General features: G+C 34.4%; 1 protein-coding gene and 1 long non-coding RNA gene across 6 annotated transcripts in view; one reads left to right on the top strand and one right to left on the bottom strand.

Annotated features, from left to right (window-relative positions):
- The window catches only part of LOC143239736 (uncharacterized), a 570,827-nt gene that overhangs the window by 408,636 nt on the left and 147,095 nt on the right, over positions 1-15,096 (bottom strand). The window lies entirely within an intron of this gene.
- LOC143239732 (uncharacterized) overlaps positions 1-15,096 on the top strand; it is a 44,801-nt gene that overhangs the window by 19,193 nt on the left and 10,512 nt on the right. The window contains exon 1 of one of the 2 annotated variants that reach the window (XM_076481158.1): positions 8,822-9,469. The exons of the other annotated variant lie outside the window; for it this stretch is intronic. Coding sequence (XP_076337273.1) covers positions 9,462-9,469 — 8 coding nt within the window. The 5' untranslated portion in view covers positions 8,822-9,461. Of the gene's footprint in view, positions 1-8,821; positions 9,470-15,096 lie in introns of those variants that run through there. 2 annotated transcript variants of the gene reach the window in all.

Consider the following 15,096-nt stretch of genomic DNA (forward strand, 5'->3'; position numbering starts at 1 on the left):
GATTAGTTTTAACACCTTATCATACACATGGGATTTTTCCTGACGAACAACATCCGAATTTATCTTTATTCGTGACTTGTACATATTTCACGAGTGAAGACGGTAAAGCCTGTTGTATTAGAAAACCGAACGCCATCTCGCAGTATAAGTTAATAAAATATTGGATTGTTCATGAAAATACTTAGAAATGTTGAGTAACTCATGGTTTTCATTTATAAAGCAAAATAGTGAAGAAACAGGACATGAACTTTAAAATATAAATATTTTTTATATGGATAACACTGATCTGGAATTAGTACTTAAAGAAACTATACACATCAAACAACTTTAACCTACACCGAATATCATGTAGTCTTCATTGAAATAGCACATTTTAAAATATGTACAGCATGTTTTCTTGTCAGTAATTTACTTTCTATGTATTTTAGTTTTAAATTATCGTAATTTCAGAAATATATTTTATTTAATTAGTTAGAAATTACGTTTTTATTATTTTGCTTTGAATACTGAAGATGGAATATGTAAGATATTGAAAATGCTATCTCTGTCCCCTTCTGTTATACCAAAGTATTTCTTCATCATCAATATAGTTATACTATTAATCATAAAATATCGTTTTCCTTCAATACACTGATTGCTAATGTCTTGATATGACCATATGTAAATGAACTGTTCCTTGTATGCTGTTACTCTGAAAAATTAAAGTTAAAAAAAGAAAATCTTGAAATGTTTTTTTCTGTTTTTTAATTTCTCACAAAGCTACTCGAGGGCTATCTGTGCTAGCCGTCCCTAATTCAGCCGTGTAAGACCCTAGAGAAGGCAGCTAGTCATCACCACCCACCGCCAACTCTTCGGCTACTCTTTTACCAATGAATAATGGGATTGACCGTCACATTATAACGCACCCACGGCTGGGAGGGCGAGCATGTTTGGCGCGACATGGATGTGAACCCGCCACCCTCAGATTAGGAGTCGCATGCCTTAACACGCTTGGTCATGCCGGGCCATCTTGAAATATGCATTCTTTCAGAATACAAAATTCGATAGATCATTCCAAAGTTTCTCCATTTTAATGAACGAAACCAAACTGAAAAATTCGTTAGCTTATCAGATTTATCTTAAGCGACTATTGGTTTGTTTCAATTTGGCTAAATGCTACACGAGGGCTATCTGTTATAGCCGTCAGTAATTTAGCAGTGAAAGAAAAGAGGAAAGGTACCTAGTGATCACCACTCATCAACCACTGTTTTACAAATGAACTGTTGGATTGATTGTAACAATATACCGCCCGGTCACGCGTCATAAAGGGTGAGCATGTTTCGTGGAGCAAAAGTTGGATCAAGAATTTCGAACAAAACATCAACAGAACATAAATTCTATTGTAAAAGTTCAAAGTGTACTGTGCTAACCTTAGAATGATTGTTAACAGTGTTGATTATACCGGTGTACTAAACAAGTGGAACAAATGGAACGAAGACAAATTGTTCGACGTGAACATGTCAAAAATATGAGGCTGAGGTGATTGACTAACAGCATTCTAGTTTCATCCTGGTGACCAGATTGTTAACCTATATAATTATAACATAAATAATCAGTGTAAATTAGTCCTACCTATAATTGTTATTTTAACTATAATTACTACTTGATCAAAATATTGCTTATTGTTGTAAACTCTATAACATTATCAATGTCCCTTAATTGTGTGTCACCCAACGTGAGAAAATGTTCCAAACACAGCTGAGAGAACTTAGAAATGTCGTAAACATTTTAGTAATGATGATATAACACCAGGTGAACCATAACAGTATATTACGTTGTTGTTAGTAATGATGATACAACACTAGGTGAACCATCACAGTATATTAAGTTGTTGTTAGTAATGATGATATGACACAAGGTGAACCATCACAGTGTATTAAGTTGTTGTTAGTAATGATGATACGACAACAGGTAAACCATCACAGTATATTAAGTTGTTGTTAGTAATGATGATACGACACCAGGTGAACCATCACAGTATATTACGTTGTTGTTAGTAATGATGATACGATACCAGGTGAACCATCACAGTATATTGAGTTGTTGTTAGTAATGATGATACGACACCATCACAGCATATTAAGTGTTGTTAACCATCACAGTATATTAAGTTGTTGTTAGTAATGATGATACGACACCAGGTGAACCATCACAGTATATTAAGTTGTTGTTAGTAATGATGATACAACACCAGGTGAACCATCAGAGTGTATTAAGTTGTTGTTAGTAATGATGATACAACACCAGGTGAACCATCACAGTGTATTAAGTTGTTGTGGGTTATATAATTATAATTATCAAACTTTATTAAAATCATGAACCAAAAGCAAAGTTAAATAATAATATAACAACATAATATAGGCTATATATTAACGATTGTAGCATGATATATTGTTGAAGATATATATTTTTGGTAAATCCAATATATAGAATTACGTCATATTTTTTAATTTTACTATACTATGGCGTTTATGTCTGTATCTATCTACCGAAACAATAAATACATTATTGTATTTATCAAATGGCACCACAAACAAAAATCCATTTTAAAATTCCCACTTTTGGTATTCTAGATTCAGACAATTATAAAAATAAACACGATAGGTATAACATTCCTTTGTTTATTATAGATAGAATGTCAAGTACTCTTCTTGTAACAAGAACCCAGCTTTCACCAGGACTGAACCTAAAGGTTTGATTGTATCTTTATTGATGTAACTTATAGTTTTAAGAAATGGAGCTTAAAAGAAAAAAAACACTTTTTGTCAATGAACAGTAGCACGTTTAACAGATAGAAAATGACCGTTTATATCAACACGGTCCCAACACTTTTCCCCTGCTATACTTGCCGTAAAAAGAAGCTTTTTTTTTTTTCGTAGAAAATGTTTACTTTTTCTAAATTTTCTAGCACGGCGTTATCTAAAACAGCCCAATATTTGCTAACCCTAATTGCTAAGCCTCTCACAGGTTGTAGAATAATATACTAATTGTCTAACTTTTGTTTCTCATTCAAGAATTTAATTCAGAGTTATATAATGACCTTATGTGAATATACATTTAAATTATTTATATAAAACTTTATACTTGCAAATTGTACTGGTCGAAATACCCATGAAATGTAAGGTACGTTCGAATACAAAATTGTGCTTTTTTCTTCGCACAGTTCGGTTCCTACTTTAATATGTTGTCACCTTAGTTACTATATGCAAATATTCAATAATATTATGGTCCCATTTTATTGTTGTTTTTCTCAGTTTGTATTGGTTAGAAGCGTAGGAATGCTTGTCAATCAATTGTTATAAATACATGACGTACGAGAAAGAGAAGGTTGCTTATTGAATTTCGCGCGAAGCTACTATAGGGCTCGCTGTCCTTGATTTAGCAGTGTAAGACTAGAGGGAAGGCTGCTAATCATCACCACCCACCGCCAACTCTTGGGCTACTCTTTTACCCATGAATAGTAGGATTGACTGTTACGTTATAATGCCCCTACGGCTGAAAAGGCGAGCATGTTTGGTGCGACGAGGATGCGAACCTCAGATTACGAGTTGCACGCCTTAACCCACCTGGCCATGTCGGGCCCGAAAGAGAAGGAAAATGAAGAGAGAAATATAAAACAGATAAGTTTGGGATAGCAGTTGTAAAAGACAGAAGATGTTCAAAGTTGAGTTATAAAAAAAGACAATTTCTCCTTTAAACGTATTTAACAAATTAGACCTAGAGTATGAATAAAGGGTCATTATTCGCGATTACGTGTATAAACGTTTGTTGGTGTATATCTCAGAGCAAAAAGTTTGAGATGAGACAAGTCATACATGTCGTCTGTAGATTTATATATGTGTGTGTATATATATATATATATGTATTATACAGTCGTATTATGTGAAATATAAAAATAGAAAGAATCACAAAATGTTTTATGATTAGATTAAAGTACACAAATAGATGCTACAAAGAAACAAACATTTAAAGTTGAAAGGATACACAAATTGTGAGATTTTGTGATACTCTAGAGTAAGTGTGTCAAAATGATTTTAGTTTTCTATGTTTGATTTTCCATGTTTGTATAGGAAGTGTTCTGTTAAAAGCCACTCAACAATAACAAACCGTTACGTCACATTCTAAAATGCGAATGATAGTGTTATTAATTCTTAACAAGTTAGTGTAGAATATTCTGTCTGTTATCAATATTATTCGCACCTGTTCTTTCGTTATTTAAATAGTTAATGTTGAACTTTGACTTTGTCAACTTTTTAAACTCAGCGGGAGAAAAGGATACTGCTATAAGGCGTTAGTGACCATGTACTCCTTCTCCAGATGAGTATCGTCATGAGGACTGATGCAGAAGATAAGATAAGTGATTCCGAGTAAACGGAAAAGAAGCGCAGTGCTTTGATGACTTTCCTATAAAAACAGTTATTTATTCTATTCTGACATTTATTTTCCTTTGGAAAGATGTTTACATTTCTTTCCAATAAAATCCCTAATATTCCCGTCCGTCTACATCTATGTACATATGTATATGTGTATATATAAATACAGTTATCGCAGTAAATGGAGCGAGAAAGTGTATTAGAACCTACGTAAATTATTTATATATACACCAACTTGTAGTGATTTGAGTTGAGAAACCTAATGGGGATCCATGTTTGTATATGATGGGTTATACACTTGCAAATGGTTCAAAAATCCGGTGTAATTGTCCACGCCACACCAAACATGATCGACCTTTTAGCCATTTGGATTGTAATGTTACAGTCAATCCCACTATTCGTTGATAAAATAGTGGACCAAGACTTGGCGGTGAGTAGCGATGACTAGTTACCTTCCATCTGGTCTTTCTGCTACATTAGGGCCATCTAGTGCAAACAGCCCTCGTGCAGCAGTGATTGAAGATAAATTGTAAGATTGTGTGATACTCTATAGTAAGTGTGTTAAATGAGTTTTGGTTTTCTATGTTTGATGTTCCATGTTTGTGTAGTAAGTATTCTGCTTAGAACCATTTAACAATAATAAACCGTTATATCACATTTTACATTCTGATAAATAATGTTATTAATTCATAAGAAGTTAGTGTAGAATATCCTGTTTGTTATCAACATTATTCATACCTGTTCTACTGTTACTTGAAAAGTTAATGTTGAACTTTGACTTCATCCGTAGCTTTTCACACTCAACATGAGAAGTGAAGTCGTCATTAACAGGCGACAGATGAACTGATGGACAGACACCACGGTTCACTGTATGTATAAAACAAGTAGTAAATAATGTTCTCTGTCCAATCACATTCAAATATTGTCTACAGCTACTTTCAAAGTCGGTCTTCATTGACTGTTGTTGAGATCGAATTCTGCAGTATTATAAAAGGGTGATATAAAATGTCTGTAAAAAGTAAACCACTGAGAAAAACTATACGAAAAACAAGACTTGAGTATTTAGTATGTCAAGAAATGAGAATTAGTTAACAAATACAGTAATAGGATTTGGGAACAGAAGCTAAAATATAATAGGTAAAATTTGTATTGTTAAAAATACGTCCATAGGCTATGGAATTAAGGGTTAAAAACAATAGGTAAATTGTATACTGAAGAATCTCGTCAGACATCACATATAAACAAACACGAAAGTCTCGATTGGTTTCTCACCTCTCTGTGACTTACACTGAATAAATCTTAAAAAATTATAAAATCTAAAGTATATCTCAGTAAAACTGTTCGTACAGATTTATAATTATTATTTTTATTTAAAGTTGTATTGTGTTCAGAGGTATCAGTAAAGTAGTGAACCAGACATGTATGATGTTCAGGTAAATTAGTGAACCAGGCAGGTATGTTGTACAGATGTACCAGTAATGTAGTGAAACAGACATGTATGTTGTTCAGATGTTCAGGTAAATTAGTGAACCAGACATGTATGTTGTACAGATGTACCAGTAAAGTAGTGAAACAGGCATGTATGTTGTTCAGATGTTCAGGTAAATTAGTGAACCAGGCATGTATGTTGTACAGATGTACCAGTAAAGTAGTGAACCAGGCATGTATGTTGTTCAGATGTTCAGGTAAATTAGTGAACCAGGCATGTATGTTGTTCAGATGTTTAGGTAAATTAGTGAACCAGGCATGTATGTTGTTCAGATGTTCAGGTAAATTGGTGAACCAGACATGTATTTTGTTGAGTGGTATCAATAAAGTAGTCAACACGATATGTATATTTTACAGATGCTTAAGTAAAGTAGTCAATGAAGGCATGTATGTTGTACAGATGTACCAGTAATGCTTAGTCGCACGGTTGAGTGCCTCAAGTGAAAATTTCGGTTTGCCTGCCAGGATGTAAATTCGACCTTTCTCCTAGCTACAGGTTAGCTAAAATTGGGGGTAAGACCTTCTCGTGGTTTATGACGCTTCCATATACGGCACTGCAGATAGCAAGTTGCCCTTGTTTTGACAGTAAAATAAACATGTTTTATTTCATCAATGGTTGAATAACTTTCCGTACCTGTTTCTCCCGTATCCGATAATACTCTAGTCCCTAAGACGTGTCCGGCAATGGTCACTTGCAGACTCTCTCTTTCTTAACCTGAAGATGACCAAGGAAGGTCGAAACGGTTTTCTCTCCATCTCAATACAAGTGTTAGTACCCATGCCAGCCATTCTGATACACAATACAAGTGTTAGTACCCATACCAGCCATTCTGATACACAATACAAGTGTTAGTACCCATACCAGCCATTCTGATACACAATACAAGTGTTAGTACCCATACCAGCCATTCTGATACACAATACAAGTGTTAGTACCCATACCTGCCATTCCAATACACAATACAAGTGTTAGTACCCATACCTGCCATTCCGATACACAATACAAGTGTTAGTACCCATACCAGCCATTCCGATACACAATACAAGTGTTATTACCCATACCAGCCATTCTGATACACAATACAAATGTGTTGGTACCCATACCAGCCATTCTGATATATAATACAAGTGTTAGTACCCATACCAGCCATTCTGATATACAATACAAGTGTTAGTACCCATTCCAGACATTCTGATATACATTTTTGTCCGAAGTGGGTTTCTCGTCATCAAAATTTTTTTTTATTTTTTTTTTTGCTTTAAATACTGAAGATGGAATCTGCAAATATTGAAAACTTTATGTCTGTTCCCGTCTGTTGCATGAATCTATTTCTTCATCTTCAATACTATTAATCATCAACCTTGAAATTTGCTTTCTTTCAAAATGCATTCTTCTAAACGTGAATCCAAAGTTTCTCCACTTTAAGGAACCAAAGGGAAATGTTCAAAAGTCGTTAGATTATCAGATTTGTCTAAAGATACTATTAGTTTGTTTTAAATTTGGCTTAAAGCTACACGAGGGCTTTCTACGCTAGTCGACCGTAATTTAACAGTGAAAGAATAGAGGCACCTAGTCATCACCATCCACTAACCACTCTTTCACAAATGAATAGTGAGACTGACCCTAACACTATTCTCCCTCCCCTCACACATATCATAAAAGGTGAGCATGTTTGGTGGAGTAAAAGTTGGATCATGAATTTCGAACACAACATCAACAGAACATAAATTTTACTGAAAAAGTTCAAAGTGTACTGTACTAACCGTAGAATCGTTGATACCAGTGTTCATTACAGCAATGTACTAAACAAGTGGAACCAATGGAATGAAAACAAATTGTTCAGTGTAAACATGTCCAAAATTTGAGGCTGACAAACAGCATTCATTCCAAGTTTCGTCCTAGCGACCAGATTGTTAACCACGTAAACTCTATGTATCTAATTTAGTTTACTCTTTCAAATCACAATAAACACACCTAAAGGATCTTATGAAAAATAAAATAACTCTTTATCGACTCAGTAACATTTTCATGACGAAAATAAAGAAATCTGCCTTTTCTACTTCTTATGATTTTATCTCTAATGTTCGTCCTTACCGTTTAAGCCCTGAAGAAATCTTTTAAAAGAACTATCATTAAGTAAAAATATTTATGTTATATCGTCCCACAATACCATTGTTATTCTTAACTGAAATAATTACTTGATCAAAATGGTGATTATTCTTTACAACTCAACCGGCCTGGCATGGCCAAGCGCGTAAGGCGTGCGACTCGTAATCCGAGGGTCGCGGGTTCGTGCCCGCGTCGCGCTAAACACGCTCGCCCTCCCAGCCGTGGGGGTGTATAATGTGACGGTCAATCCCACTATTCGTTGGTAAAAGGGTAGCCCAAGAGTTGGCGTTTGGTGGCGATTAGTAGCTGCTTTCCCTCTAGTCTTACGCTGCTAATTAGGGACAGATAGCCCTCGAGTAGCTTTGTGCGAAATTCAAAAAACAAACTAAACAAAGAAGCCCTATGCCTCTCACAGGTTGCAGAGTAAAGTGAATGTTAGTAGTTGTCTGACTTTTGTTTCTTATTTCAAGAATTTAATTCAGATTTATAGAATGATCTTATGTGAATATACAATTAAAATATTTATACAAAACGTTCTACCTACAAATTGTACTGGCCGAAGTACCCATGGAATGTAAGGTGAGAAACTTTTGACTATAAAATTTAGTTCTTTCTTCCCACAGTTCGGTTTCTACTTTAATATCTTGTCTCCTTAGTAGGCCTAGCATGGCCAAGCGCGTAAGGCGTGCGACTCGTAATCTGAGGGTCGCGGGTTCGCGCCTGCATCGCGCTAAACATGCTCGCCCTCTCAGCCGTGGGGGTGTATAATTTGACGGTCAATCCCACTATTCGTTGGTAAAAGAGTAGCCCAAGAGTTGGCGGTGGGTGGTGATGACTATCTGCCTTCCCTCTAGTCTTACACTACTAAATTAGGGACGGCTAGCACAGATAGCCCTCGAGTAGCTTTGTGCGAAATTCCAAAACAAACAATCTCCTTAGTTACTAGACGCAAATATTCAACAATTATAATTATGCTTTCATTTGATTGTTGTCTTTGACAGTTTGTATTCGTCAGAAAAGAAGAAATACTTGTCAATCAGTTGTAAAGATAGCCCTCGAGTAGCTTTGTGCGAAATTCCCAAACAAACAAAACAAAACAAAGTAAATATATGACGTAAACGAAAGAGAAAGAAAATGAAGACAAAAATATAAAACAGGTAAGTGAGGGACAGCTTGTTTGTTTTGCGTGAAAACTTCTGAAACAAACGAAGTTTTGAATCTTTTGTGTGTACTTGCATGTATCACAGTTTGATAATGAAAAAAAAATCTATAATTATTAATTGTTTTCAAATCACGTAGTTTTTACAAATAGGTTTATTCAAAAGAAACACATTTATTAATTTGTTTTTGATGCTCCTTTAAAATGTAATCTATGTGGAGTCGTCACAAAAGCGACTTGACTGTCAATGGCCAAACTGATTCAATGGTGAAAGTTGTGAAGATCGGACCGCATGCTAGAGTTAGGATATAATTTGTAAATGTAGTCATTGAAATTTGTAGTTAGCGTTAATCATTTGATTCTTGTTATTTTTTTTTTTTTGTATCACCACAATAATATATTATTAATCTGCACTTACTAGAATAACTTCATTATGCGGACATATTTGATACTTAAACTTTGTAGAAAAGACAGATTATGACTTGGAATCCGATTCAAACTGAATGAAATTGGATGTCTTATTAGATTTCGAGCCAAATTTAGCTGTCTGGAAACTGAAATGACACACCAACTTGTTATGTATATGTAGGCCTCTTGTATCCAGGCTTAGATTTAATTATAATTTTAAGTTGTAAATGTACATATTGTAAATTATTAGTAATAAAGCGCGAAGGAAGTTGTAACAACGAGATAAAAATGTAGTGATAATTAAGAGTTTTGTTTGTTTTGAACTCCGCGCTAAGCTACTCGAGGGCTATACTGGAGGGAAGGCAACTAGTTATCACCACCGATCGCTAACTCTTGTGCTACCCTTTTAGTAGGTATACTAAAATAGTGAGATTGAACGTCACCTTATAATGCCCACACGGCTGAAAGGGCGAGCATATTTGATACGATGGTGATTCCAACCCGCGACCCTCAGATTACGAGTCGAACGCCTTAACCCACCTGGCCATGCCAGGCCACCAAGTAAGAGTAAGACTTAAGGTAATTTGAATAAGTTTGGTTAAGAATCCCAGTGGTAGTGATACTACATTAACAATAATCTGAGTAAATGAATGACATATATTGCCTATAATATTTACAGCGTCATTTTTCTATAGTTTTATGATTTGAATTTTGTTAGTTTAGTACTTCTAATTAAACCATGAATTATGATGTTCTTGCTTCATGCTTGAGGCCTGAAAAATAGCTTATATTTAATATCAAATATTTATACTGACAGTAGAATAATGTTTGATACTTAGAAGTTTTTACAATATTAATAACATATTTATTTTCTTACCAATTTATAATATTGTTTGTGGGGTTTATGCAATTTTTAAAGGCATTTCTATGTTGATGTTAATCATTTTAATATTTTTGTATCATTCTGCATGAAACTTAATTGTTGTATTAGTTTTTGTAGTATTAGTTGGAAGAGTTTCAGAAATGAATAAAAATTTAATTAAGTAGGAATAAGAGTATGGTATAAAGTTTACATCATTTGATTAGAATAACCATTATAATTTCTTTTAAGTTTATTAGTGTCTCATTTTGGGACTTTTGATGTTTATATGTATCAAAAGCTTGTTTATATACTTCCAGGAGAACTGTGTGGGTTTAAATGGGGAAACCTTGACACTTGCAAGTTATACCTCTTTCTTTCACTAATGATGCATTAGTAAAGGCAGAAATGGAATATCAGTAACCATAGAAATGATGGATGTGTTAGTTTGTTACAACTCAAAAACAAATTAAATAAAAAATGCTGCATTGACTGAAAATATCCCAGGGTACAAGCTACAGTGTGGGATCATAATATGTACCCTAGGTTTTGGAGGTGACTGAAGAAATAGGACTCACATTGCAGTGGGGATACACCATCTATCAGTCTTAATCTCCATTTGACAGTCTCACATAAGAAATAAAGAGTAGCAATAGATACAGAATTAGAAATTAGGAGAGAGAGGTGTGGGTGCTCAAGTCCACAACTTCCCACATGTTTTTGAGTTATAACAAACAAGTATAATTAGTTAGAGGTTTAGGTTTGCTGTTTTTAATGCAGTCCTCCCTTCTGATTTTACACATTTCACTTCATTAAAATATATTTATTTTCACTAATACATATTAATGATTGTGATAAAAATACTGACAGAAACAGGTTGTACATTCATGTTGCATAACTAAAGTTGTTAGTGTAAAATTTATAACATCCAAAAAAATGAAAATCAAACAAATTCAACTATTTTGAAAGACTTGAGACCTACTAGAGCGATTACTGTGATGATGAGATGATGCTTTTGAGAAAGTCTTTAATTTAAAAGGTTTAATGAGTGAACATGAATTTGGAAGAATGTTTTTCACTGATAAGATCAACAGATTTCTGCAGGATTAGACACTTGTTCTGCAAATGTTAAAGCTAATTAGTGACACTTGCTATTTTTCTTATAAGAGCAAAGAAAATTAATTAGCTTATTAAAATACATTCTATGATTTCAAAAAATTTAAGAATGGGTTTCTCATGGTGAAACATACTATCTCAGGACATTCATCATTAGTATGGTCTTTTACTGTCTTTTAATTCTTACTTTCAGACATGGGATGACAGCAGAATTTTGGGAGTAAGTCAACTTGTCAACTAAAATTAATCAGAATTGGTCTCTTTTGGTACAAAGGTTTGTAGTCAGTGAACAAATTCTCAATATGTTGAGCATATGTGAACAACTATTTCTGTCCTTATCATGAAGCTAGAAACAGTTAAGGAATGTTATGGACAAAAAAGTATTTAAATGTGATTGTTTGGAAAATTTTGAAACATTCTGTTGTGTATTTGATTTGGGGGAAGGAAGTGAGTTTGTTCTGGAAGTTGAATTTTATGTTTAAAAATTAAGAGGATTTCTTACACTTTCAGTTGATATGGAAAAACATACGTTACATCATATGTATAAAAAAATTGTATTATTAGAGTATTTGTCTCAGTTTATAATAACATTATTGTTTGTTTATTAAATGTAACCTTCCACTGTCTACAAATAATTTGTGGTCTGCGTGGAAATGACTTCAAGTTTCCCTCTTTACGTTTCTGTAACAAGTATTGTAGTGCCACTTGCATGATAAACAACTGAGAGAACTGTTTAGAACTGGAAAATGTGATTCGTTACCTTCAGGCAGTGTTTACATTGATTAGGTTTATGCAGTCTAATCAAAACTATGACTAAATCAATTGTCACTATAATAATAAAATAATTGCAAATAGAGATAACAACTTTCTCTATTTTTGGTAATTATATTTATCCAAGTAATAAAAATGTTACTTTGTTTGCTGCTGAGCACAAAGCTGCACACATGACAAATTAAATCATGAACATCAGATAATATAAAACTTTTAATTATAAATATGCTTTAATGTCTAGTGTACTAACATACACGGATAATAAAGTTCAGATTAATTTTGAATATAACTTATAAGGTGCACTTTAACTGAGCTTAGACTGTATGATTAACCCATTCCCATGAGTCAATCCTTCCATTCATGAAGTAATCCAAGTAGCTCTTTGAATACTTTTGAATAAATACTATCCTTTCTTACACAATAAGAACAGGATTGTAACGGAAACTGAAATGACATTAACTAGTGTACAGATTGTTTGCAAGTCCATTAATAACAATATTTTGCTTTCTCTCATCCAACCTTTCTGTAATCTAGCAAATGGGAATTTTTAAAACTCTTTGGATGCTATCATTGGATTTATCTGACTTGACATTTAAAGCTGTTTGGTGCGACAAGTGGATTTACCCAACGGTGTTGCAATAACATTTACTTATGGTGCAACAGCTGGGTTACCCACATGTCCTTGTAATTCCCACACTTGTACTGGGTGCACATACATCATCAGAAAAATGTAATGCTGTATTAACACACATTTTATTGTTTCCCAGTATCACTGAAATAACAAAAAATTATTTTGTTGTTTGTGAAATGTAAACTGTAGATCTATTCATGTAATTCGAAATTTCAAGTTATGGTTCTTGTTTCTGTTGAGAATCAAAGGAGTTACTTTGTATTAATTTGAAAGTTTACTGATCTGAGGAACTTTTTCGGCATGCTAATAGTATTTTATTTATAAAACAGATTGAGCTTGTAATATATTTAGACTAAATTTCTGATTTGATATAAATGTGCTCTTTTGCTTCCATAGATTCTAAATGAAGATGAAATGAATTCTGACTTTGTAAAGTTTTTGTGTATTCCAAGTGTTATAATATATTATGTTAAATTATTATCATATTATAAAATTATTTCACATACAAAGAGAATGTCAGTTGCCTTTTTTTTAACCATTAAAATTGTTTAATGTGATTGTTTCACTATTGCTCAAGAAAAGTTGAAGCAAACCTTAGAATAATCTTTCGTATGAAAGTGGTTTTTCATACATTAAGAAGACTTTTTCATTTTTTAAGAAATAATTATGCCATCTAAGTCCAGCTCTTATGCAGTTCTTGAAGAGCAGTATGCACTCCATTAAACCATAGGAAGAACAGGTATGCATTGGATTCATACAGTTTTGGAAATTAAGTTTTGAAACTGTTTGAAAGACTATTTGTTTTTCAATAGAAGCATAACATTTGTTAACTCGTATTCATGTGTACTGACATAAGGTCATAAGTATTTATTTAGTAACGAGTTCATGGAGGGTAGCACTGTTGGTTGATTATCATGTGCCCACCCTGTCTTTGCCACTCGTCATACCCTTAGTGGCCGTAGTGATCCGTGTTTCCTTGGGTTGTGCCATCACTATTTGTTCTCTCTACCTGTTGTCTGGAGAAGCCTGTAATCAATTGGACCTTCATGCTCTCATTGAACAGCTTCCGTATTCCTCTTTAATCCTGGGGGACTTTAATCGACATCATCCCATCTGGGGAAGCACTGATATTGACAGGAGGGGTTGCTCTGTAGAGTGTAAGCTCTCTGGTCACAACCTTTCTCTTTTCAATGCTGATTCTTCTACTTATTTCCAAACACCTAGCCAGTCCTTTACTGCTATTGGTCTTTCAATTTGCTCCCCTTCATTATTCTCCTATTTTTCATGGAGGGTTGACAATAATCCACAAGGCAATGATGATTTTCCTATAATTTTGAGAGAGACTGACTGTGGTCGAAGCCACACGACCAGCGTTCCCCAGTGGCAGCTGGATCAGGCAAACTGGCTCTCTTTCCCTACTCTTGCAGAACTTAATTCTGCCATCGTCTTTAAACTGTCAATAGAAGATTGTGTGGCATCAGCAACTGACTGTATTATACAAGTAGCTGCTCAGTGTATTCTTAAAACCTCGACACATTTTCTACTATATTCTTGTCTGTGGTGGAATCCTGCCTGGGATACTTTCTGAAGATATCCCACACTCTCGAACTGCCTTGCTTTTCAGCGGTCCCATGCACATGCTCGGTGGGTAAGACGTCAAAGCCAGAAGGATTTTTAGATTAAGTTCAGAACTGGCATATCTTCTACCACCTGTTCCAAACTCATATGGGACAACATTCGAAAAGTCTGTGGGCAATATAATTCTGTCCCCTTCTCGATCTTGCCGTCTGATGGCCAAGAAGTAACTGATACCCTGAGCATCACTGATACTCTAGGTTAAAGCTTTTGCTGGGTATCTAGCACTTCTGCTTGTTCTTCCACCTTCTTGGCCATCAAGACTCGTGCAGAGCAATCATCTCTTTCCTTTCGAGGTGATTGTCTCTATAACTATAATCGTCCCTTTACACTAGTGGAACTGAAACTGACCCTTCATCAGTCTGGCAGTACATCAGTTGGACCTGATAATATGCACTATGACATTCTGTGCCATCTGTCTCCTGCTTCTCTTCCTATTCTTATGATTATTTTTATCTGGATCTAGCAGGAAAATGCTTTTCCTGATGCCAGTTCCAGGCTATTGTC

Source organism: Tachypleus tridentatus, chromosome 13 (genome assembly GCF_004210375.1).
Source record: "Tachypleus tridentatus isolate NWPU-2018 chromosome 13, ASM421037v1, whole genome shotgun sequence".
NCBI classification, from domain to species: Eukaryota; Metazoa; Arthropoda; class Merostomata; order Xiphosura; family Limulidae; genus Tachypleus; species Tachypleus tridentatus.